Source organism: Macadamia integrifolia, chromosome 3, assembly GCF_013358625.1.
Source record: "Macadamia integrifolia cultivar HAES 741 chromosome 3, SCU_Mint_v3, whole genome shotgun sequence".
Classification (NCBI taxonomy): domain Eukaryota; kingdom Viridiplantae; phylum Streptophyta; class Magnoliopsida; order Proteales; family Proteaceae; genus Macadamia; species Macadamia integrifolia.
The window spans coordinates 6,138,572-6,162,071 of record NC_056559.1 but is presented as its reverse complement, the minus strand read 5'-3'; the positions used below and the strand labels follow the sequence as shown (position 1 = coordinate 6,162,071).

Sequence of the window (23,500 nt, the reverse complement as noted above, 5' to 3'; positions counted from 1 at the left end):
CCCCCCCCCCAAACACCATGATGGGTTGCAGCTGTGTTGTAGTGGTTGTTGTTTCTGCTCCCTCTGTTGGCTTTGTATGGCTTTGTATAGTTTGGCTTTTCTTTTTATTTCCCCTTGGGGCTGTATCTTCCCTCCCCCCTTCTTTATTGCATTTCTTATTCACCTAAAAGAAAAAAAAGAACAAGATCCAATCCAATTTTCAGCAGGAGCAGTTCTGCACAAGTAGAATCCATTTTCCCACAATTGGATCCGAAAAGGGACTAAAGGACTGAATGACCGACAACCTAATAGATCCACACCCCTGGTCCTGGATTTCTAATGGAGCAACCTACAATTCAAAACCATTACTACCTTAGGGAGAGGCTGCCAAATAGCCGCCACCATGTCCACCCTCACCCTTGAGAAGAAACAAGAATGCCTCTGAAACACTCAACCACCTCAGACCAGTGAGAGATTTAAAGATACAATCTATCACCAACTGGGATAACAGGTACTCATTACAAGAAAGTACGACATTCTACTCCTCCCATATGCACCTAAGGCTGGTAATTAAACTATTCCCCACAAAAAATTTCCTCTACAAACAAAAGGGGCATAATGCCACACCCAAACCAACTTTCCGATTCCTTAAGGAACACCTAATCCATTTCAAATACATTCAGAAACAACTTCAATGGTTGGAAAAGAAAGATTAAATTTGGAACACAACTGCCAAGTTCACTAAATCAAATCTCTGCTAAGAATACTTGGCTTTAAGAATGTACATTGGGCCAACTTAGTCCTAAATGTAGGAAGGTGCCCCCCCCCCCCTTTTTTTTTTTAAGCCGGTCATTAAGGGAATTAATCTATGCACTATATTTGTAGTTTTTCTTCTATCAACAAGTGTGGCTCTGAATAGAGTTGAATGGTGAAACAGGAATTGTGTTTGGTTGGGATAATGCCCAGTTGGGTTGAGTTGTTGTCTTTATCAACAGAAGTAATTCAGCAGCCTGGAATCTTTAGATCTTAAGAGCCTTAGTTTTTAAACCCTTCACTTAACATTCATCCTACCGAGGACAGGACAGAAGGTGGAGACTTCAACACCGCTTAAGCTATTACTGAAGTAGAGTTGGATTCCAAGTTAGATAACTACAGTGTCCTCATTTGACATGGTAAATAGAAGCTTATATAACCATGAACATCATAATGTGGGATCAGGACAGCTTTTTTATGTGATATTATAATCCTGTGATGAAGGTTGAGTGCAATCGTCACATGTACCCTAGATGGTACTAGGTACTATTATCTTCTCGCTTATTCCTCTCATATAATTCCCCTCTGCTTCTATTCTTTCTTCTACTCAATTTTAATTTCTTAATTATTTCTTCATCCACCTCTGCTAGCACAGTTAATTGGTACCAGCAGGTTGGTGCAGGGTCCCAGTAGGTTAAGGGATCGACTCTCCTGCTATTTAATTTAAGCAAACAGGCAACCCACCAAACCACCCCCCCCCTTTTTTTTTTCTCTTCTGTAAACCTATCACTTCTGGTGTAATGTAGTGTGGTAGTGTGGTATCAATTTACTTGAACCAAAAGAAAAAAAGACACTGAATGAAATAGAAAGCAAATATAGCCATTCAAAATAGTAATTGGCTCTGTGCCATAAGCAAAGCCAAAGATGCAAACATTTAATCCCCTTTTCTAATGCTTTCATAGATCAATTGGTTAGTCTGAAATATAATAGAAGAACCAGCCCAAGTTCATAGAAGATAGAACCAGCCCAATCGATCCCCAAGCAGTCCAGCTTAGTCCAGCCTTATGGGAGCTAGCTGTAGGGGCCAAGAACTTCCTACCGATTCTGTTTTTTTTTGTTGGCTGAAGTTGTCTTATTGTAAGCCTTAATCAGCTATATGTTGCATATTGGTTGTCCTTGTTGGCAACCTTGGCCAAGGATGAGGTGGCCAGATGTGATGAAGTGGCAGCATACGGACTGTAATGACATGGCAGTGCACAAAGGTGTGTCAGAGTTTGCATGAGTGCTGGTACTTGTTATGCATTTCCAAGCAAGTTTTGGCAATTTTGGCCAATTTATGTTCGGGGGCATTTTGATCATTCTAGATGGCAATTTCAGTAGTTTGTTCTTTTAGGGAAGTTGTAGCGTAAAACATTTGGTTTCCAACGCATCCGCAATTGCCTCATTTCAAAGTTAAATGAGACAGTTATGGCCAGTGCAAGGTTCAGGGGAATTTTAATCATTTCACATGGCTGATTTTGAAGATGGGTTTTTCTGGAGGCTTGTAGTACTCTTACTTATGGCCAGTGCAAGGTTCAGGGGAATTTTAATCATATCACATGGCTGATTTTGAAGACAGGTTTTTCGGGAGGCTTGTAGTGCTCTAAGTCATGAACACAATGTAATTTGTTTCAGCACAATCCGAGTTCATATGAAGAAGCTACAGTGATTTACATCTGATTGCTCTAAAAATGACCAAAAATTGCAATGAAAAGCTCTCTGTGAGTCATTTTGGATCTCAAGGGTTCGAGTGAAAAAATTTCAGTACCAGCGGGTTGAATGCAATTTTTGAAGCATCAGTACATGCCTGATATGTGAACCACATTGATATGGGGACTTTTTGAAGGGATTTTATGGTGAAGGAGTTGGATGCTATTATGGAATATCTGGTCGATCCCACATCCTCGTTCCAGAATAAACCATGTGGCTTAGATTTGAAATCAAAGGCTAAAGTGTTCTTGCACTGACAGAGGCGCTGAAGAAAACTACGAGCACTTTGTGGTTCGTTAGGTGTATGCAGGTTGCATATACCGCGTCACACTAGACTAGCTGAGTTCGCTGCTTAGCGTGCATGATAAGCACGAGCTTGAGATTCCTTTTGTTCTGCTCTCATTAGTAGCAAGGTTGTGATATGGATGATGGATCGATGCACATCCAATGGTCGACATCTTTTCCTGCCTAAACCTTGAAATCCGACAATCAGCCAATATCTGTGCCTTCGACCGCTGAGTTCGCTGCTTAGCGTGCATGATAAGCACGAACTCAAGTTCCTTTTGTTCTGCTCTCATTAGTAGCGCGGTTGCAACATGGATCGATGCACATCCGATGGTCGACATCTTTTCCTGCCTAAACCTTGAAATCCGACAATCAACTGATATCCGTGCCTTCGACTAATCGATGATCATAATGTCATCTGATGATATAAAATCGTGCCAGTGCTACGCGTCATCCATCGATTTGCGGTGCTCTGATGATCCGTATCGAGCAACTAAGATTTAGCATAATTTGCACTGCACCCTGATGACGATACGAGGCCCAAGATTAAATCCAATCTTCTTAGACGCCGATCTAATGGCTGTGAGCTGCGCCGTGATTCTGTGAGTTTCAGGTGCACTCTAGGTCTTGAAAAGATTCTGTTTCTTGTGTTTTCACAGGCCGAAATTCAAACCACAGTATCTCTCTCATCCTAGCTCTGTTTGGGATAATTCAAATTGGGTTGTGCTCGTATTCTCAAGTGCTGTCTTCCAGAAGCAAGAAAACAGAGAGGCTTGGTGAGAAACATTACGGAAATTGAAGAGAAGATCTCCCCAAGAGTGCTTTGAATGTCTAGATCTACTTCAAGCCTTCAAGCAAAGCTTTAACTACTCCATTAAAGGAGGATGAAGGTGGTAGTTGTGCATCAATGAGCCAACATTGAAAGAAAAAGAAAAGGAGAAGAAAAAGAGAACGAAGGGAGAGGAAAAAGGGAAGAAAGAAAGGGTTCCCCTTGCTCATTGAAGAAGAATAGACAAAGAAAGTGATAGAGTGGTCTCCAAAGCAGCTGTGTACACTTGAAAAGTCAAGTTCACTCACTGAAGGAGAAGTTGAAGGTTCCAGAACAAAGATAATCTCAGGGACATTTCTGAAAATCTCAGTTAGGACTATAAGCTTGTTCTAAACTTTGTTTACTTCCACATGCCATCTGAGTATTGTATGTATGCTAGAGATAGTGGATGTGTGCTGTAGAACTATTTTAGCTTGTATAGGCTGAGATGGAGTCAACTAACTGAAAATAAAATTAACATAGGAAATAGGACCTGAATCAGCACATGGTCATAAGAAAAAGAGAAGAGAAGTCGCAGAGAAGAAGAAGAGAAGACGAGAGAGGATGAGAGAATACTGCCCACAGTTTGAGAGAATGGTAGAACACTCAAAACCGTGGGTGGGGGAGTTATTTATATATATATATATATATATATAAAAGGGAATAATAAATAGAACCTAGGGTCCACAACTTAAGACTAGTCTTAAGTGTACTTTATACTTAATAATAGAAAACTCAAAGACCATTACAATAATGCCCCTACAGAACTGATGCCAACTTAACAATCCCCCTCAAGCTGGAGCATAGGGATATCGTCAATGCCCAGCTTGGAAGTTGGAACACACTAGGAGAAATACATTTCGAATCAAGGCTTTGGTAAATATATCTCCAAGTTGATTACAATAAGTATTGTTGAGTGCATTGGAGCATACCATACTTGACCCAAAACTTATAAATTGTACGATTATTACGACCACAATGAGTACATTGAATGAACTGATCAGATTGCTGTCCGCCACAACCGCCCATAGCACATCCTTGACCTCCCCTAGAACCAGCACCTCTGCTAGGAAAGCCAGAGCCACGACCACGGCCACCATTGCCAACGAGAAAAGTAGAGATTTCCTTAGAAGGGGAGGGGGGGTGGATTCAAATTTAGATAGTGAGGGGGATACAATCCATTGAATTCTGCTGTAGGCCTCATTCATAGAGGGAATCTTCTTTCCAGCTAATATTTGACTCTTGACAAGCTGAAGATCAGAGTCGACAAGAATTCTGCAACTACGAATTCAACACAGTGATGTTTAAGAACTTCAATATCTGTAGAGAAACACATCAAGTTCCTCCCACATGACCTTTAGAGCACTATAATAATCCCCAACTGATTTGCCATTCTGCTTAAAGGAGAACTTTTCGTACAAATCATAAACTTTGGACATATTCCTATCTTGAGAATATCATTTTTTTTTATATCATCTGTTCGATTTGAGGAATAGGCTGGGTTGTCAGAATGACAGACTCTCTTTATTTATAATAAGCGATGAATAGGTACAAGTACTAATATGGCTCTATGGACAGAAATATCTTTATACCCATGTTAGTATGTTACATCCATATTACAACACTCCCCGTCAAGTTGGTGCATAGATGTCACACATGCCCAACTTGCACACTATAGGATGAAACAACTTACTACTTTAACCCTTAGTAAACACGGTAGCAAGCTGATCACCCGATTTGACAAAAGGAATACAAATCAGCCCTTGTTCCAATTTTTCTTTAATGAAGTGTCGATCAATCTCCACATGCTTGGAGCAATCATGCTGGACTGGGTTATGACCAATGTTAATGGCAGACTTGTCACAGTATAACATCATAGCAAGGGAACAAGAACGTCTAAATCCTTCAGGAGACCTTGAAGCCACATCAACTCACAAATACCATGAGACATAGCACGAAATTTGGCGTCAGCACTAGAGGAAGCAATTTTTGCTTGCTTCTTACTCTTCCAAGTAACTAGATTGCCTCCAACAAAAGTACCATAACCTGTGGAAGAAAGCCGATCATCTAGAGAACTAGCCTACTCAGTATCAGTAAAGGCTTCCACTCAAAGATGACCGTGAGAAGAGAGAAGTATCCCTTTCTTGGGGCAGACTTTAGATAACTCACGATCCGATGCACAACCTCTAAATGTGTCAAGTGAGGATCATGCATGAATTGACCCACCAAGCTAATGGCAAAGGCAATGTATGGATGAGTATGAGATAAATAAATAAGCTTGCCCGCCAAACGCTGATAATGTACCTTATCCACTGGTTCACCATCCTTACTAGACAAATAGACTTAAGCTTCGAGAGGGGTATCCACTGGTCTGCAACCCAAAATCCTTGTTTCAGATAGGAGGTCAAGGGTGTATTTTCTCTGAGATGAAAAGATATCCTTGGTAGAACAAGCAACCTCAATTCTAAGAAAACAACATAGCTTGCCTAGGTCCTTGATTTCAATTTCTTGACCCAGATAAGTCTTAGGTGTGAAATTTCCTCTATGGCATTCCCTGTAACTTACAATATCATCGACGTACAAAATGAGAATAGCTATCTTGGAATCAGATAGTTTGATGATCAGGGTGTGATCAACATTGCTTTGAGTGTACCCTACAGAAACCATAGTCTTATGAAATCTCCCAGTCCAGGCACGAGGAGATTGTTTCAGCCCGTATAGAGCTCTCTTGAGCTTGCAAACTTTGCCCTTGGTCGTAGGGCATGAGAACCCATGTGGAATATCTATATACACTTCTTCTACCAGTTCAGCATGGATTCACTACACAAGATAGTATCACATGAACGGTGTTCATCTTTGCAACGGAGCAAAAGTCTCCTGATAATCAAGACCATTGGTTTGAGTAAAACACCTAGCAATCAATCTGGCCTTGTACCGGTCAATTATCCCATCCATATTCTACTTCACCATGAAGACCCATTTACATCTTACCACCCTTTTCTATGGGGGATGAGGTACCAAGTACCAAGTACTGCTATTTCAGAGCTTGCATCTCTTCAACCATGGCTGCCTTCCACCACGGTTCTCTGATGCTTCCTGCCAATTGTGGGGAATGGAAACAGAAGACAAAGAGGATACAAAAGTATGGTATGAAGGGAAAAGAGAATTGAATGAAGCACCTGAGCAATGGGATATTGAGTACATGATCTTGTTCCCTTTCGAATAGTAATAGGTAAGTCAAGAGATGGGTCAAAAACAAAAATACTAGAGGATCAAAATAGGTATTACAAGGCAAGGAGGTAGCATCCGGATCAAGAGATACCACTGGTGTAAGTAGGCTCTGCAATGGTGGTGGTGTCTATTTGTTGCTCACGATTCCATCGAACATAGACTTTCAAAGGTTGGTGTTGGCCTGGTGACTCCCTCTAAACTAAAGGAACTGTTTGTTCCCCCTGAACAAAAGGAGTAAGAGCGGCCAAGTCAACAAGATGAGGAACAGTAACAAGAGAGTGCACATCTTCACCAAACAAAGAGGACTACCCCCCCACCCCACATGAAGAGGTGCATGAGAGTAGTAAGCAGAAAACACATGGAAGACCACATCTATAGAAACAAAAAACCAACGAGATGGAGAGTGATAGCATTCGTGACCTATTTGAGTGGCAGAGTAACCAATGAACACACAAAAAGCAGACATAACCGAAGACCTTTGGCTGAACAATGAAGATGTAAGAGTTTTGAAGAACCATAGAAGGAGATTGAAAGGAAAGTACCTAGGTAGGCATCCGATTGATGCACAGCCACGCTCCAAAAAATGGCTGGGACATTCATCTCAAAGAGGAGGTCACGAGCCACCTCTAGGAGGTGCCTGTTTTGGCGCTCCGCTACCTCATTCTGAGTAGGTGTGTCAACGTAGCTAGTCTGATGAAGGATCCCCTGGTAGCAAGGTAGGACTGGAAGGATCCCTCCATATATTCTTTACCATTGTCACTACGGAGGATTATTATGGTGGAGTTAAATTGAGGGCAAACCATCCTGTGGAAAAGCTGAAAGCAATGGAACGCCTCATTTTTATGACACATCAAATAAACCCTAGTCCCTGAGTAACATTTATAAACCTAACAAACCAACAAAATCCAGAAATGGAAGTGCAACTGGGAGGGCCCCAAACATCTGAGTGAATTAACACAAAAAGAGAAGAACTTCTATTGTGTGAACTAGAATAAATAGATTGTGTTTGCTTGGCTAAAATGCAAGCATAAGAAAAACCCTGGAATTACAATGCTGAAATAAAGAAGGTAGGAAATACTTTAACTAAGATATCAATAGGGGGATGACCTAAATGCCTATGCCAAAGAGAGTTCCAAGAAAGCTGCAGAAGAACCAGATTGGTGTGCCTAACCAACTGAAGAAATATCGCCATTGAGCAAATAGAGACCACCATACAGTCTACCACAAACAATCATTTTCTCTGTGACCAGATTATGAAAAACACAGGAAGAAGGAAAGAAATTCACTTTACAGATCAGATCTGTAGTAAGATGGCTAACAATAGAGAGGAGGTTAGTGGAGAAATCTGAAACATAAAGAACATAAGCTAGCGATAAAGTACAAGAACAAGTGATAGACCCATTTCCAGAAAAAGAGGAAAGGGAATCATCAGCTACGCGGACCTTATATTACCTGAAGAAGGGGAATGTTGAAAAAAGAGACTGGGAGAGCCAGTCATGTAATCAGTGGCCTAAGAGTCAATGATCCAAGGATGAGACACCATTGATGCACAGTGACCACCAAAAAGAATACCTGAGGTGGTAAGGTTGGAATTAGAGGAAAACAGAGTGGTGATGGATGCAGAGGCAGGAGCATTGGAAGGCGCTAAACAAGTCAGAGACATCATGCGGCGCAATATGGCCACCTCTTCTTGAGAGAAGAGTTGAACCAGCACTAGCAGTGGCAAGCACAGGGTCAGCGGCCTCAGTGTGATTTGCAGCCTGGGAAGATTTACCACGACCACGGACCTCAGTGGGTGCAAGGGGTCCATGGAGCTTTTCTACCAAAATTCCTCAATATGATGCTCCTTCCCACAATAGTCACATTCAATGGGTTCCATCAGAAGATGACAGATCAGCAGAATGCGTGGTACCAGTGAGGGATGGAGTGTGAGATCTAGTAAGTAAGGATCAGCGATACGGAGTAGCAGAAGGTGGCTGTAACCATGGTTTTAAGTATCGGTGCGTATCGTGCCGTTTTGGCCGATACGTATCGTGCGTATCGGTGCATCGGCACGATACATACTGATACGCTACAGGGAATTTTTTGACCCTCTGTGTATCGGTGTATCGATAGTATCGTATCGTGCCGTACCGTATCAGTACCGATACGTACGATACTCTACGATACAAACTTTTGAAAACCTAAAAATTCCTGAGTATTGGTACGTATCGGTACATATCACACTGTATCGTATAGTATCATATAGTATCGTACCGATACGGTACGATACGGCTACTTAAGTGTGGAATGTGCCTTTTTTGTTTGAAACAAACACTTCAAACTCTCTTACCATTTACCAACAGTTTTCTATATTTCTCTTCTTTCTTTCCCTTTGATTCACACACCTTTTTGGAGACTCAAATGGTAGATTGAAGGAAACATTTTGGAAGTGAATGGTTCAAACAAGACAAGGATGGTCTGACGATGATGATGATGATGATGGTGGTGGTGGTGGTGGTGGTGGTGGTGGTGGTGGTGGTGGCCAAACTTATGTACTAGTACATTTCACAGAGGAGGCTGTATTTATACATGCAACCCAAGATAGTCATCATGGTGCTCGCACACAACAAAAGTCTTATAGTCAGAGGGGTAACATGGAGTCAATGAGCATTAGTTCAGATCCCGCTGGTTCCTCATCCGGACATGGACACCATGTATCTTCAGATGCATCTTCAGGCTATGGATATGGGACTTATGCAGGACAATCATTTGCCAATCCAAAGCAATACAGAAGTTCAGATCATGTTGGTTCCTCATCCAAACATGGACACCATGTATCTTTAGGTGCTTCTTCAGGCTATGGATATAAGACTTATGCAGGATCAACATTGGCCACTCCTAAGCAGTACAAAAGATTCTACAATGAATGTGAGACCCACTACCATAAATATTTCGATTGCGGTAAATATTATGCCTATATTCGACAAGTGCAGAACATCATCTTAGTTGCTCCTATTGAAGAAGGTCCTAGCCAAGGATTTAAACCACCACTCTTCATGACACTCATCACAGTGGCAATGGCAATGAGGAAAGAAAAAACTGTAAGAAACCTCATCATTTTGAACATTTTCAACTCAATATGTTTGTCTATCAATACGATACCCTCTACTTAAGTATTTATGCATTCTACATGTTACATATAGCTTTTTTAAACTTTTTTTAACTTTTTTTTACGCAAAAGTGTATAAAAATGTGTTCCCTATCCATTTATGTGCGTATCTTTAGCGTATCTTAGCGTATCTCCGATACGATACGATGCCCTCCGATACGTATCTTAATTTTGACCGACTGATACGGCGACCGATACCGATACTTTAATCCTTGACTGTAACATATCATTGCTGATGGCTGTCTTTCAACTGTACCAGTGAATAAGACTGCTCCAAGGTAGGAAACAAATCATGACCAAGTACCTGAGCGCAGATCTGATCATACTCCACAATTAACCCAGCCAAAAAGTCATAGACACAAAACTGATCCTGATGTTTCTTGAAGTTTGAAGCATCAACAGGACACTTAGGCCGATATGTGTCATAAAAGTAAGTCGAGCTCTTGCCACAGAGTACACAACTCAGTACAGTATTAAGGTAGGGTGAGATCCTTATGCTTAGTTTCATGTAGACGCTTTTGCAAGTCATAAACATGGGCAGCATTCTCAACCTAGTAGAATGTGTCCTAAGTGGTTGTCCAAATTTTGACTGCGGTATCCAAGAAAAGGTAACCATGGGCAATCTGTGGTTGCATAGAGTTGGGAAGAAATGACATGACCAACGAGTCATCAAAACTCCACTTATCCTGAGCTGAACCTGGAGTGGTAGGCTGCGATGTTTTTCCTGTCAGGTAATCAGTATATCCACCATAGTTATCAAGGCATTGCCTAGGCGATAAAGCGGTTCAGCCTGGACTGGCACCTTGGTCCCCTAGTCAATGCCTTGACGCCTTGGTGGTGTCGCTTTTTTTGTACTATCCTCCATCACCTTGATAACTATGAGATCCATGGGCATTGATGGCGAGATAACAGGAACAGGACCACATCAAAGAGTTTCTCCCGTCCAGACAAACATAACTGATAGGGAATGAAGGAAAGGACTGATGTGCACTAGAACTCGCCCTGTCAGATCCAATCGATGCATCAGTAACCTCTAACATACTGCAAAAAAGGGCACACAGGTATAAAGAAAGGCGCTAGAACAAACCACAAGACCCTGTAGCACAAATCGCAGGCAATAGCAGCACCAATAACTAGGGAAAAAACAAAAGGTCGATAAAGGGTGAAGACCCGATAAATCGATTTTTCTTCCTAGGAGGTTGACCTAAGATGGTAAAGGTGGTTAACACAAGCCACAAAGCAGGTAGACATCACCAAAAAAGGCATCAGCAACACAAATCGATGCAGAAAGAAGGTAGACGCGACCTTGACATCAAAATCGAGCAAGGGTGAAAAAAACCCTGAAAATCGATAGTTGAAAAAAAAAAAAAAAAAAAAAAAAAAAAAAAAAAAAAAAAAAAAAAAAAAAGAAAAGAAAAGAAAAGAAAAGAAGGAATGGGTCTGTCAGATCATTAGAGAGGAGATCTGAGAGCCCAAAAAAGAAGGGGATGCTAGAAGTACCTCTCGGTGGTTTAAGGAACTACTACAGACAAAGGGAGGCAAAAGAGAGTAGCTAGAGAGAGAGAGAGAGGCGGTGGTAATAGCAGCCATTGGGGCCAAACTCGAGAAAGAGAGAGGGATGAGGGACCTCTAGGTTTGGAAGTTGCCTCTGATACCATGTTTGATTAGAGGAATAGATTGGGCTGTCCATGTGACATGCCCTCTTTATTTATAATTAGGGATGAACAAGTACTAATATGCCTATGGACAGAACTACCCTCATACCCATATTACAACATCATCAAGAGAACTTTGGCTATGGTATGAAAAATAACATTGGTAGCCACAGAAGGCTCCACACTATTCCACAACCAACAAAGTAATGTACCATTTTCGGTCATCCACTTTGAATATTCAGTTGATGTAGTAGCAGGTGGAGACTAAGAGATTTAGTCAAATAGTCCATCTTCCGTTTCGCTGCGATATAAACTCAACTGCTTGAGCCCAAAGAAGATTATTTGAAGCCCCATTCAGTTTGATAGATGTAATTTGAGCATTCAAGGTATCTGTGGGAGGCTTAGAATCAGCCATGAAATAATAGGTAGCAAAATTCTTTCACCGAAAATAAACCAGATGTAACTGGTCACAAGAAACAATACCAATAACAACAATAGCAGCAAGGAACAATAACTAAATGCACAAGGCCCAAAACAGCATCCGAAAAACCCCAAAACAGAAAATACCACAGAATGGTGAAAACCTAAATCGCAGAAATCAAAACCCTAAAACCACAGCTGGTTAGGGTAATCTATTTGGTCTGAACTTTTGACCACATGCAGTGCCGCTGTAGAGTATATGGAGAAAAAGTACTTCAAATACCACAGCAATCAACTAGCCAGAGACAGTGTCTTCGAAGAAGAAGACTGCCCGACAAATTAAGGTTTTGGCAAGAACAACGAAAATCTGATCTTCCACAACAAATGAAAATGACATTTGTGACTCACCCGCCGGGGGGGGGGGAGAATAACCAGCATCATCAAACACCACCTATTGATAGTCAAACCTCTATGCGCATGGAAAGAAAAACCCTATGCACATAGGCCAATGCAGAAACCCTAACTGAGATGAGGGTGTCTTCAAATAAAAAGTATCTCCTCTAATAATTTCAATAACAGTAATGATGGAACCCTAGTTGTACATGTTCAAGAAACTAGGGTTCTAACAGACAGAAAACCACATAGGTGTTTGTACACCAAAAAATAGGGGAAACCTTAACCACATTCAGACACACTCGGAAGAGGTATCAAGAAGGAATCCCAGTTACTAAAATCAAAGCTCTGATACAAAGTGACAATAACAGAACCTGGTCATAAGAAAGAGAGAAGATAAGTCGAGGAGAAGAAGAGAAAATGAAAGGATGAGAGAATACTGCCCACGGTTTGAGAGTGGCAGAACACTCAAAACCTTGGGTGGGGAGGTTTATATATAAATATAAAGATAAAAATTACAAAAGACCCTTGGGTCCACAACTTAAGACTAAAGCGTAGTTTACCCTTAAGCACGAAAAAATAAAAGACCATTACAATAATACCCCTACGATGGTATGAGGAACAGATTTTGTTCTTTTTTTTCTAAGAGAATACTGCCTCACAACTGCATAAGTATCTCTTTATATATTTAAGGTTTTATGTATATTCAAGCATTTAGATCAGTATTCAACGAAGGCCTTGAGTTTTTACCTCTCTTGGGAGAAAACCTGGACTTGAACCTCTTAATTTGCATAACATTAGCATATTTTTACAATGGGTCAAATGTATATAAGAATACAGGGCTTGGGTATTGGAATGGGCTGGCACATAGGGCCTTAATCAAGGAATTGGCATACAATATCAAAATTCATATTTCTGAAAATTTAGCAGAAAAATTCCCAAAATCCAAAACAAATTGCTAGGGAATGCATACCATTTCAATTAGGGTGCCAAAACAAAAACTTCAGCTGAAATTTCAGAAACCAATCTGAAATTTAGAAATAAGTACGATAGTAGTAGTAGTAGCAGTAGTAGGCAGGGTGAGTAGATCACCACATCTGAATTTGTCCTAGAATTATAGCTATGATTGTGGAGAACATGCTGATCCAGAACCTTTAATTATCCTCAGAGAATTCTTGAATTTGGGAATGTCAGAACAATACGATAGCTTCAGATAAAGAAACATCTAGGTTTTAGATCACATAGTAGTCCTGGAGATAAATCTAAAGCAAGTGCTCTAGCATATATATATATATGGTGAAAATAGCAGGAGTAAGGAAATGTTCAGTGAAAATCGAGTGAAAAGAACAAAATGAGGTTCAGTTGTGAATTATAGGGCCACATGGTACTAAATTCTGAATTATGCCCAAAGAAGAATCTCAGAGAAGGAATATATAGACCAGAAACTAGAGTTGCCCTTTCCCCATGGTAAGATCTCTTAGAAATGATGGAAGAATGCAAACCATGCACGAGAATCCAAACCTGCAGCCACAAGATGTTGCTCTTCTTTTGCATATATCGTGCAAGAGAGGGGAGTGCAGACTTATACTAAAATAACAAGGATAGATGATGATTAACATGAAATTGACACCATAAATCGTTGGATACATGTTGAGACTAACACGAAATTGACACAATAAATCTTTGGATATATGTTGAGACTCTTTCAGAAGCCCCCCTAACTCTTAGGAAAATTGAATTGTATAGCAAGATGACAGTTCCACATGATGACAGCTTGTTAAAAGTCTTGAGGCATGATGGATAAAGCATAACACTAAACAACATAAAATGCTTACCCCTTCAAACTCACTCCATAAAGCATAGCAGTAAACATCTTAACATAAAATGCTTACCCCTTCAAAATCACACCAAGGAGGTTTCCCAGTCAGCATCTCAATAATTGTACAGCCCAAACTCCAGATGTCAACTGCAAGAGCAAGTTCACAATTATCCTTCTGCATTACAGCCAGCATGACCTGTCAGAAAGAAATTGATGTCAGATCATGGGAGCTACAAGCCATCTGAGCCTTTAGTAAGTAATTGCAAAAAGAAATACCTCTGGTGCCATCCAGTATGGACTTCCCTTCAAAGAAAGATCACCCGCTTGTCCACTAAGCTGAAACACCAACACAAATCCAAATTTAAAACTTAAAAGCGGATAACATGCACTCAGACTAAACTAATTTAGAAATAACAACAATGGTGCTAAATCTTTTATGCAGGGATTTTATTTTTATCATAACTCAAGATAATCCTCTCAAATCATAGTCAGAAGTTATTTCAATATTCAGTACACATTGTGATGTAAATGCAGCAATGCTGATCAGCAACTACAAGTTTAGAAGCTAAAGTTTCACAGAACAAACAGTGTCTGGCATAACAGTTTTTGAAAAAGGAAGTGAATAAGTGATAACCTAACCATTTATACAAAGGGCTCATAATGGAATATACCAAAGGCCAGTGCAAAACCTTTTTTTTTTTTGGTAGTCGTTCATTCTTCAAATTACAAATAGAAAATGGATTCGAATCCATCGACTTTCTCAAAGGCTCTACAAATTCTGGGTTTAGAACTCTGGTACTGTTGCATCATGAAGATGAGATTCATAGGAGTTTGCTCCCGGTCCACAGGACCAACTCAATCACGTCCTCTCCCCCTCCCCCTCCCCCTCCCCCTCCCCTTCCCTGGCTCAGTTAAACAGAAAGCAGAAGCTGGACTTGCCAGGGGACCAAAAAGGTCCAAATTGGTAAGATCGATTTGACTGAGTCAACAATCAAGCTATTGATTATCAAGATAGGATTTATGCAGATCCACATTCAAAGTCAAACCAAACTGTTACACCCCAACCTACCAATCTGATCACTCAGTTATATTCAACAGAGTGGGCTGACTGGTTCATCTAATGCAACAAGCTGATGATGATTCAATCTAGGTTTTTGCAGTTCCACGTCTAGGGTCAAACCAGACCATTAGGCCCTCCATCCAGGCTCTGACAACATTGGCCAACAGATATTGTAAACTTCTCAAAACAACCCCCCCCCTTTAAAAAAAAAAAAAAAAAAGAAAAGAAAAGAAAACGTCAGTCAAATTTAATCATCAACCAACATTTATTCTTCAATGTTGCGGATCAATGGGGCCTTTGGTCATTAAACTTCTTGAGTAAACAAATGACTGTATGACATTTGAAGTAATATAAGTTAGCACAAGAAAAAGAATTTTATAGTGGAAACACCAAACCATGCATTTAGTTACTTTTTGATAGTTCCCACTTTCAGATATGCAATGAGTGTTAATTACGCAAACCAGTAACTCATGCTTTTCAGTGAAACAATTTGTGTTAGTTATTTTACTCAAAATAAATTCTTTCAGTTTGACAATTAGCATTGACTGTTACATAATTAATGCACAAGGTAACCCTTAGAAATAAGTGTTCTTATTACATAACTTATACTCAAGGGGTAGTCTTGGTATTATTTTAATTATGTTGGGCTTATGAGTAAATGTACATAAGCTGGAAATCTTAACTGTAATTATCAGTTTTGTTCATCTTTATAAATACAAGTTAATACCAAACAGAGGTCAACCAACTTCTTCTAATCAATTAGCTCTCCTCTCTTATCTCTTCTTTCTCCTTCTCCTTCTCTTCTCTTCTCTTCCGTGCTATTTTATCTGTTTACCTAAGTTACAGTTCCCATTGTATGACAGAGATTCAACCGTGAATCAGTGTAATTATGTATTTGGCTTGGGACTTGAGCCGCTAACATATATATATATATATATATATCTTTGCTGCCTTGGATGGCTGATTGTGTTGGGATTAAGAATGGATTACTAAAATGTTACATGGAAGATAAGCACTGGGCAGTGCAATTACAAAAGCAAAGTCATGCAGCATACAAGAAGTACCAAAACACCCACCATGCTGAACATCCCTGAATCTCCACACACTGGAGAACATAGTATAAAAACTCGGCGAAATCTTGCCGAAATTTCAGAGATCTAAAAGCGGCTGAGTCGAAATACCATACGAATCAGAGAATAGACAATGTTTCAGTCAAAACCTTATATCCTATCATTTCAGAAATACAGTTCAACACTGTTTCAAATGTGCTTGATCAAAATTTCGACCTAACTTGAGCAATTTCGCCTTTTTTGCCCCTTTTCTCTATGAGAAGGAGAACCCAGATTTTGGCCTGATTTTTGCCACCTCACCTCTAAACACTGCCAAAATGCGGTGCTGGGGGTAGCCATGTCACTTCAACAACATCATTCTGCATATTGGTGAAGATTTGGCCACATTCAACAGTTCAAGGTGTGAACTTCTTCCCAAAAAATGATATTTTGCAAAAACTATGATAAATGCCCAAAAGTTGGGGATGAAATTTTTACATGTCAGATATCGGAACGATCTACAGCCTCACGGTGTCAGATTTTTTTTTTCCTTCTTCTGTTTCTATATATATACTATCTTATTTTTCTGGTTTCAAAAAATGAATTTTCCTACAACAAAAATGTGAAAAAACTAGGGTTAATATCAACAGGATGGGGCTCAATTTTATATATGTTAGACAACGTTGGCCAATCAACGGCCTCATGGATTCAGATTGTAATTCTTCCGGTTTTTCTTTATTTTTTAAATTCAAACAAATAGGGAAAAATAAGGAAAAATATCCTGTTTTGGTTTGAAAAATAAATAAAATTTATGAAAGTAATTTCAACGTGTTTTAAATCGCATATGATGCTTATTATATTGTACCATAGTTTCTTTTTGTTGTATTAGACCAACATATCTTTCAAAAAAAAAAATTATAAGAAAAATATGAGGGTTAGGGGAAAAATAATAAGTAGCTACATTGTTGTTAGTGATCTCAGTTGTCGTGCCTCAGTTAATAAGGGCTTGTTTTCTTCATGCAACAGTACAGTGGTGAGATAATGGCTGCCCAGGGAGGAGATGGCGGCAGTGGAGGCAAAACATGGAAGCAGGGAGTGCCAATTGGAGGTGACAAGAGAAAAACACAATGTAATTACTGTGGTAAGAAGATCATGGGAAGAATTCCAGTCAGCAAAGAACCAATACTTATACACAAAGAAAAAAGAAAGTGTATCATGATTATGAAATATCGATCATTCTGTTTATGAAATTTAAAACTCACATGCTTTGCCATTCCGAAGTCAGCAAGCTTGACAACACCAAATGCATCAACAAGCAAATTGGCCCCTTTAATGTCCCTGTGATACGCAATCATCAAATTTGGAATATCAAATCAATGTCCGAAGTCCAATTGGATGACAAAATAAAATAACTGAATCATAACAATGTAACAACCATAAAACCTTTGCTACCCTATTCTGAATAATCTAAAGTTTTCGGCAAAGCAATAGCACACAAAAGGATTTCTTCAAAAAGGTAGGACAGAATAGTTATTCATTTACACTTGCAGAATTTTTTCTCCATTTATCGGAAAAACATCTTCTGCATACAAGCTCACTTGGTCAAATGAAAAGTTTAATGTGTCCATATAGCATCATGTTATTTGTTTAGAATAAGCGTAAGGTGCAGAATAATTTCATAACATCAACTCAACAATAGGCCCCATTACCTGTGGATTGTTTTTGTGCTATGCAAGTAAGCCAATCCCTGGAGAATATGACGGGTGAAATTGCGCACAATAGATTCTGTCATAGCTCCGCAATGTTCACGAACATATTTATTAATGGATCCAGGATGAACATACTCCAGAAATATATAGAACCGATCCTCAACCTGGAGACAAGAGTAAGTTGTCACAATATTAATTGAATTTGCAAACAAACCATAAGCATTCACACCTACACACATTCATATAACTATAAGATGGAAATGGAGAACACTTACAATTTCACTACCATAATATTGCACAATATTTGGATGCTTTAATTGGCTAAGAACTTTAATTTCCTGCAACGACAAAGACGGTACAAGTTACAATCAGAACTCATTTTTTTTATTAGAAACAGAAATTAAGGACAAGTAACAAGTGCGAAGGTAATATTATATCTCTCCAGGTTTCTGATCCACATAAATAAAATGTAAATGAAACATATTGGATAATACGGTAGGCTATCCATGATATGACATGTTTATGCCCCAAAAGAAGACAACGTTCTCATTGAATCAACTTGTCAAATGTTAATAAAAGAGAGCCATCTTAAAGACTTCTTAGGACAAAAAAAAAATCCAGAGGTATAATCTAAAGTATCTCTAATTGAAATATATTAGAGCAGTTCTAACACAAGGAGATCAGTATTAAAGAAATAATTACATTTTCCCCAGATAGCCAGCCATATGAAAGAGTTATTTGAGATGGTTCAGATGCATGCAACAAAGACTGATGGATGCACTGCTGCGATAGGGTGTAAAATTAGAGTTGTAAAGGAAAGGGGAGGCCAAAGATGACCTGGCTTGAAGTAGTGAATAAAGACATGAATAATTGTGAGATAGTGTGGGGTAGCAGAACAGGACCTGGGTTATTAATGGCTTTCACTTTCTCTAGTTCCATCTTTTCCAGAATATTTCCTTCTATAAATAGCTGGAATTTAACACAGAACAGAAGGAGGAGTATCTAAGTTTTGGTTTCCTCTAGTTTCGAAACCACTGCTTCCAGTGCTTTAGTCATTTTATAAACTTCATATAACTTGCATACTACAATGGGAACTGGCAGAACTGAAGCAGTTGCTGGGTGTACAGTGGTAAAACTACTGCACACCCTTGAGTACCTCTACTGCTGCAACTTGTCTGCCAAAGAGGAGGCTGCACAGAAACATCAGCATGACTGTAGTACAATTTACAAACATTTGCCCGTTCAAGGGGTTCTGCAAAAGAATAGTGGACACACAACAAACTTCTAGGCCTGACCAGTTTGTCAGGTTTGATCATCTGCCAAATCATCACAAGATCTCAGATTTCTGGAACAATATAGTAAACATGAAGTTCAGTATTCCACACATTTAATAAGATATGAAATCTCTGGGACCCTGGGGAACTTCCTTTGCAGAATCCAGTAACATTAGCGGAATGATGTATCAAAATTTGCTTTAAAGTTTTAGTGCTAAACTACAATAAAGAGGTGTTAAGAAAGGCCTAGGCCATGGGTGACAAACAAAGAGCAAATATGAGGGCAGGTGGAAGAGGATAGATCAGAAATTAGGAAGGGAAGAAGAAACTAAGGCTTGGGTTAGACATAGGATAGGGACAACCGAAGGTTTACAAAATGGAAGCAACTAAGGAAGAACAATCTGATTTTGTTTCATGATTTCCATAAATGATTATGCAGAATTAGTGCGAAACTGTCTGATCAAAGTTTTAGAAGATTTACTCCAACAGATTGCAGATTCATGTTTACAAACTGGACAATGTGTTTCTCAAAGGTTTTTCATTTTATTTTATTATTTTTAAAATACTTCCAGTTATATAGCTCAGTCACACCCCTTGGGTGCCAAGAGAAACCCATTTATCCCTTACTTAAACCCAAGAATTTTCCTTCTAAGCGTTCACTTCAAAATTCATAAAATTTTCACAACCCTGGGCCTCCTTCTTTAGTTTCTCCCATTTGGCTCGCAATCTCAACCATGGTTTAAAGTATCAGTCCGTATCGTACCATATCGGCCGATACGTATCCGCATCGGTAAGAACCGATACGATACTGACCGATACGATACAAGAAATTTTTAAAACCCTTTTGTATCGATACGTATCTTACGATACACACCAATACACCACCGATACTCACCGATACGTACCAATACTCTATGAAAAATTCAAAATTGAAGTGAAATGTACGTTTCGGTATGTATCGGTACGTATCGGTGCGTATCGGTATGTATCGACCGATACAAACCGATAAGTACCGATACGGTCATAAAATGGCCAAAATGAATAATTTTTTAAAAAAACACAATTTTTTGAGGTGTTTTTGTTCCAAAGTTGCTGTCAACTATTTTTCTCTCTAACTAAAGTGGAAATCAAGGTTGGGAACAAGGATTTTACATTTATGGGACAACTACAAACCTTGGATTCTTAGAGCGATACTCTCAATTTACTATTTATGCATAATACATGTTATATATAATTTTTTTTAACTATTTTTTTATGCAAAAGTGTATAAAAAAGTGTTTCCTATCCATTTATGTGCGTATCTTAGCGTATCTCCGATACGATACGATACCTTCCGATACGTATCTTAATTTTGGCCGACCGATACGACGACCGATACCGAAACTTTAATCGTTGATCTCAACCCTTATTTTCTCCTAAATATTGAACTTTGTATCATTGTATTCTGTTCCTATTTTCTATAGTGCCTACCAGCTTAGACATAAAATGATTGATAGTCCATCACTACCCATATTAAGATTATAAAAATCCTATCGAAGGTATAACAAGATTTTATTATGCCAAAAACCAAAATTCCCATCTACATTGCGCATATGGCATTAAACTTTTCAACCATACTGACATTGAGACTATTTCAAGCAGCCAACTAAAATAGATGTCCTTCATATGGTAACTTGCTCATAAAAGAAAAATCAATTGAAAAAAATAAAGCATTATACAAAATTTACAAGCAAAGCTTGAATAACATATTAAATGACAGAGGAATCTTTTTCTGGTGTAAGGAAAAGCAAGAGGCTGCTTATGTACCAAGTGTGATGCTTTCATAATAAAAATTAAGCGGTCAATTATCAACCAAGGAAACGGAAAGTCTCCCACTTTAACCCTGAAGATAGTAACTAAATAGTGCACGGAAAGGTGCAAGTGGATGAATAAGGAATCCAAGACATTATGATGTACCAAGAACTACAGTATACTACAGAAGTACTTCATTTCAGAAAACAAGAGGTTCTCAAGTTACTATCCCAATAAGCTGCATTGGGCATGGGCTCTGGGGGCAAGGACAATCATAATATTACTCTAAATGCCCCTCCTCCCCAAATACTGGAACAACCCATCATTGTCAGTGTGATTAAAATACAAGAATCATCAATCTCTAACCCCCAAAAATAATGATGTTTTCTAAACAAGTTGTCTACGAAAGGAGTTCCTGTGCCCTGCAAATCAAATTTTTTAAAACTTTACAGGTCATTTATAAGATCCAACATGTTTACCAATTCTCTGTCTACCCTTATTGTGAATATCATGCTTAAGTCCAATGCCAGATGGCCAAAGGAGAGCTAAGTTTTCTCAGCCTTGTTTATATTACTGAGGAAAATTAATAGAACTCAAATTAAAAGGGTCAGGAGAAGAGCTCACTTTTGGCAAATGTTCAACATCAACAAGCGATTATATTTAAAATTATTAGTCTAAGAAGAAGGATTAACACTTTATTAGCAGCATTTAGTCACCAACAATCTAAGTATATTCGTGTTGGAAATAGTAAAGGCAGAACGGAGATGGCAAGCACATACAAGTTTTTGCAACATCTGCAGTCAGTACAATGGCACAAAGCAGTGCCAATACTAGGCTTGCATTAATAATACATTGATTTTGCTCCTACTAAAGCATGACCAATAAAGGAAACAATAATCAATCCCAATCTCAGATTGGCCAGAATGGCAGGGAGAGAGAGAGAACCAAGCATATATGTCTTGCAGCTCTGAAACATATGGTGGTTAGTGGTAGTTATCAGAAAATAAAGACAGGTTACAAACCCAGGTCCGCAGTAAAAACCCCCCCAACAGACTTCACAAACATTAAGTTCATGATGTTAGCTCTAATATTTTGGTTATAAACATTATTAGGCTATAATACAAAACAATCAATATAAAATTCCTCTATAGAATGTGGAGGATTGTGGAGAATTAACCTGCTCCAGTTGTTTTATGCATTCTACAGATTTAGGATCATCTGGGATCAGATTTACTTCTTTCATTGCGCAAAGAGCTCCAGTTTCTCTGTTGTAGAAATGAATGCATTAATGTTAAATGCAGGGGGAAAAAAAACAAACAAACATAACAACAAATGGACTACTAGCTTACCGGTTGGCGGCAACATAAACACTTCCAAATGTACCACGTCCAATAAGCTTTCCCTTTTGCCACTGACTTGTCATTGATGACGTCTCTGGTTTAGGTGTACTTTGATGGACAAAGGCTGGCTGTGAAGTTGGTGTAGCCCCTGGAGGAAGCGGTAATGGGTGGACTGTGACATGACCATTACTTTCATGCCATGCAGAAGAACTCTCTGCAGATTGCTTTGGATGCAATGGAGATGCAGCTCCACTTGAACTTCTAGGGTTTAGGCCAGGACTCCTTACTGTTGGACTATAAAGGGGAGAGTAGTCAGGACTAGAAATAAATTTCTCTGGTGAAGTTCGCGAAGAAAATCCCCCAAGCATATCTGAGGGTGGGATCTCGGGAGCAGACCAACCCTGAAAACCTTGAGAAACCATGAAGGGAGAAGGAAGAAAATCTCCAGAACTATATCTTCGAGGGCTACGAACAGGAGTAGAGAACCCACTAGTTGGAGCACTGTTAACAGGAGCATTCAGCAGGTAATTGCTTTGAACATTGTCAATACCATTTGAATCATGAGACAGCATCCTACCACGATCAGTTGGAGATCTGGGTGCATCAACATGATCGGTGCTTTTATGCATCATTTGGTGAGCAGACCTACTGCAATAACAAAATGTACACTCATTTTGACGGGAAAAAACGAAGAATTAAAAAAAAAAAAATACACAACTAACACATATCCATCAAACCTTTCTTCAGTCCTCGTACATTTGATCATTACTCTCTCGAACTCTATCATAATTCTTTATGTATCCTAAAATTCTCTATAGCCCAAACCCATTGCCTATTCAACCACTTCACCAGTTTCATGAAACAGTTTCCATTCTATTTTCCATCTTTTGTGAAAGATCCTATATCACATTTATTCGCGATCATAACTTTTCAAGTTTGGCCAGTCATCCATCCCAACATTCTCATCTCATCTGTGGCTATTCTGCGTGTGTAAAGATACATATGGTGGTTCTCTTCCCTCCCCCCCCCCCCCC

At 39.2% G+C, this 23,500-nt stretch overlaps 1 protein-coding gene across 2 annotated transcripts in view; it reads right to left on the bottom strand.

Annotated features, from left to right (window-relative positions):
• Window positions 1–23,500, bottom strand: part of LOC122073979 (mitogen-activated protein kinase kinase kinase 5) — a 33,800-nt gene that overhangs the window by 7,564 nt on the left and 2,736 nt on the right. For both annotated transcript variants that reach the window (XM_042638733.1, XM_042638732.1), the window contains exons 2-8: window positions 22,476–23,114; window positions 22,304–22,391; window positions 18,337–18,399; window positions 18,062–18,225; window positions 17,615–17,690; window positions 14,520–14,579; window positions 14,317–14,439 (exon numbers count right to left, since the gene is read on the bottom strand). In XM_042638733.1, coding sequence (XP_042494667.1) covers window positions 14,317–14,439; window positions 14,520–14,579; window positions 17,615–17,690; window positions 18,062–18,225; window positions 18,337–18,399; window positions 22,304–22,391; window positions 22,476–23,114 — 1,213 coding nt within the window. The remainder of the gene's footprint in view (window positions 1–14,316; window positions 14,440–14,519; window positions 14,580–17,614; window positions 17,691–18,061; window positions 18,226–18,336; window positions 18,400–22,303; window positions 22,392–22,475; window positions 23,115–23,500) is intronic.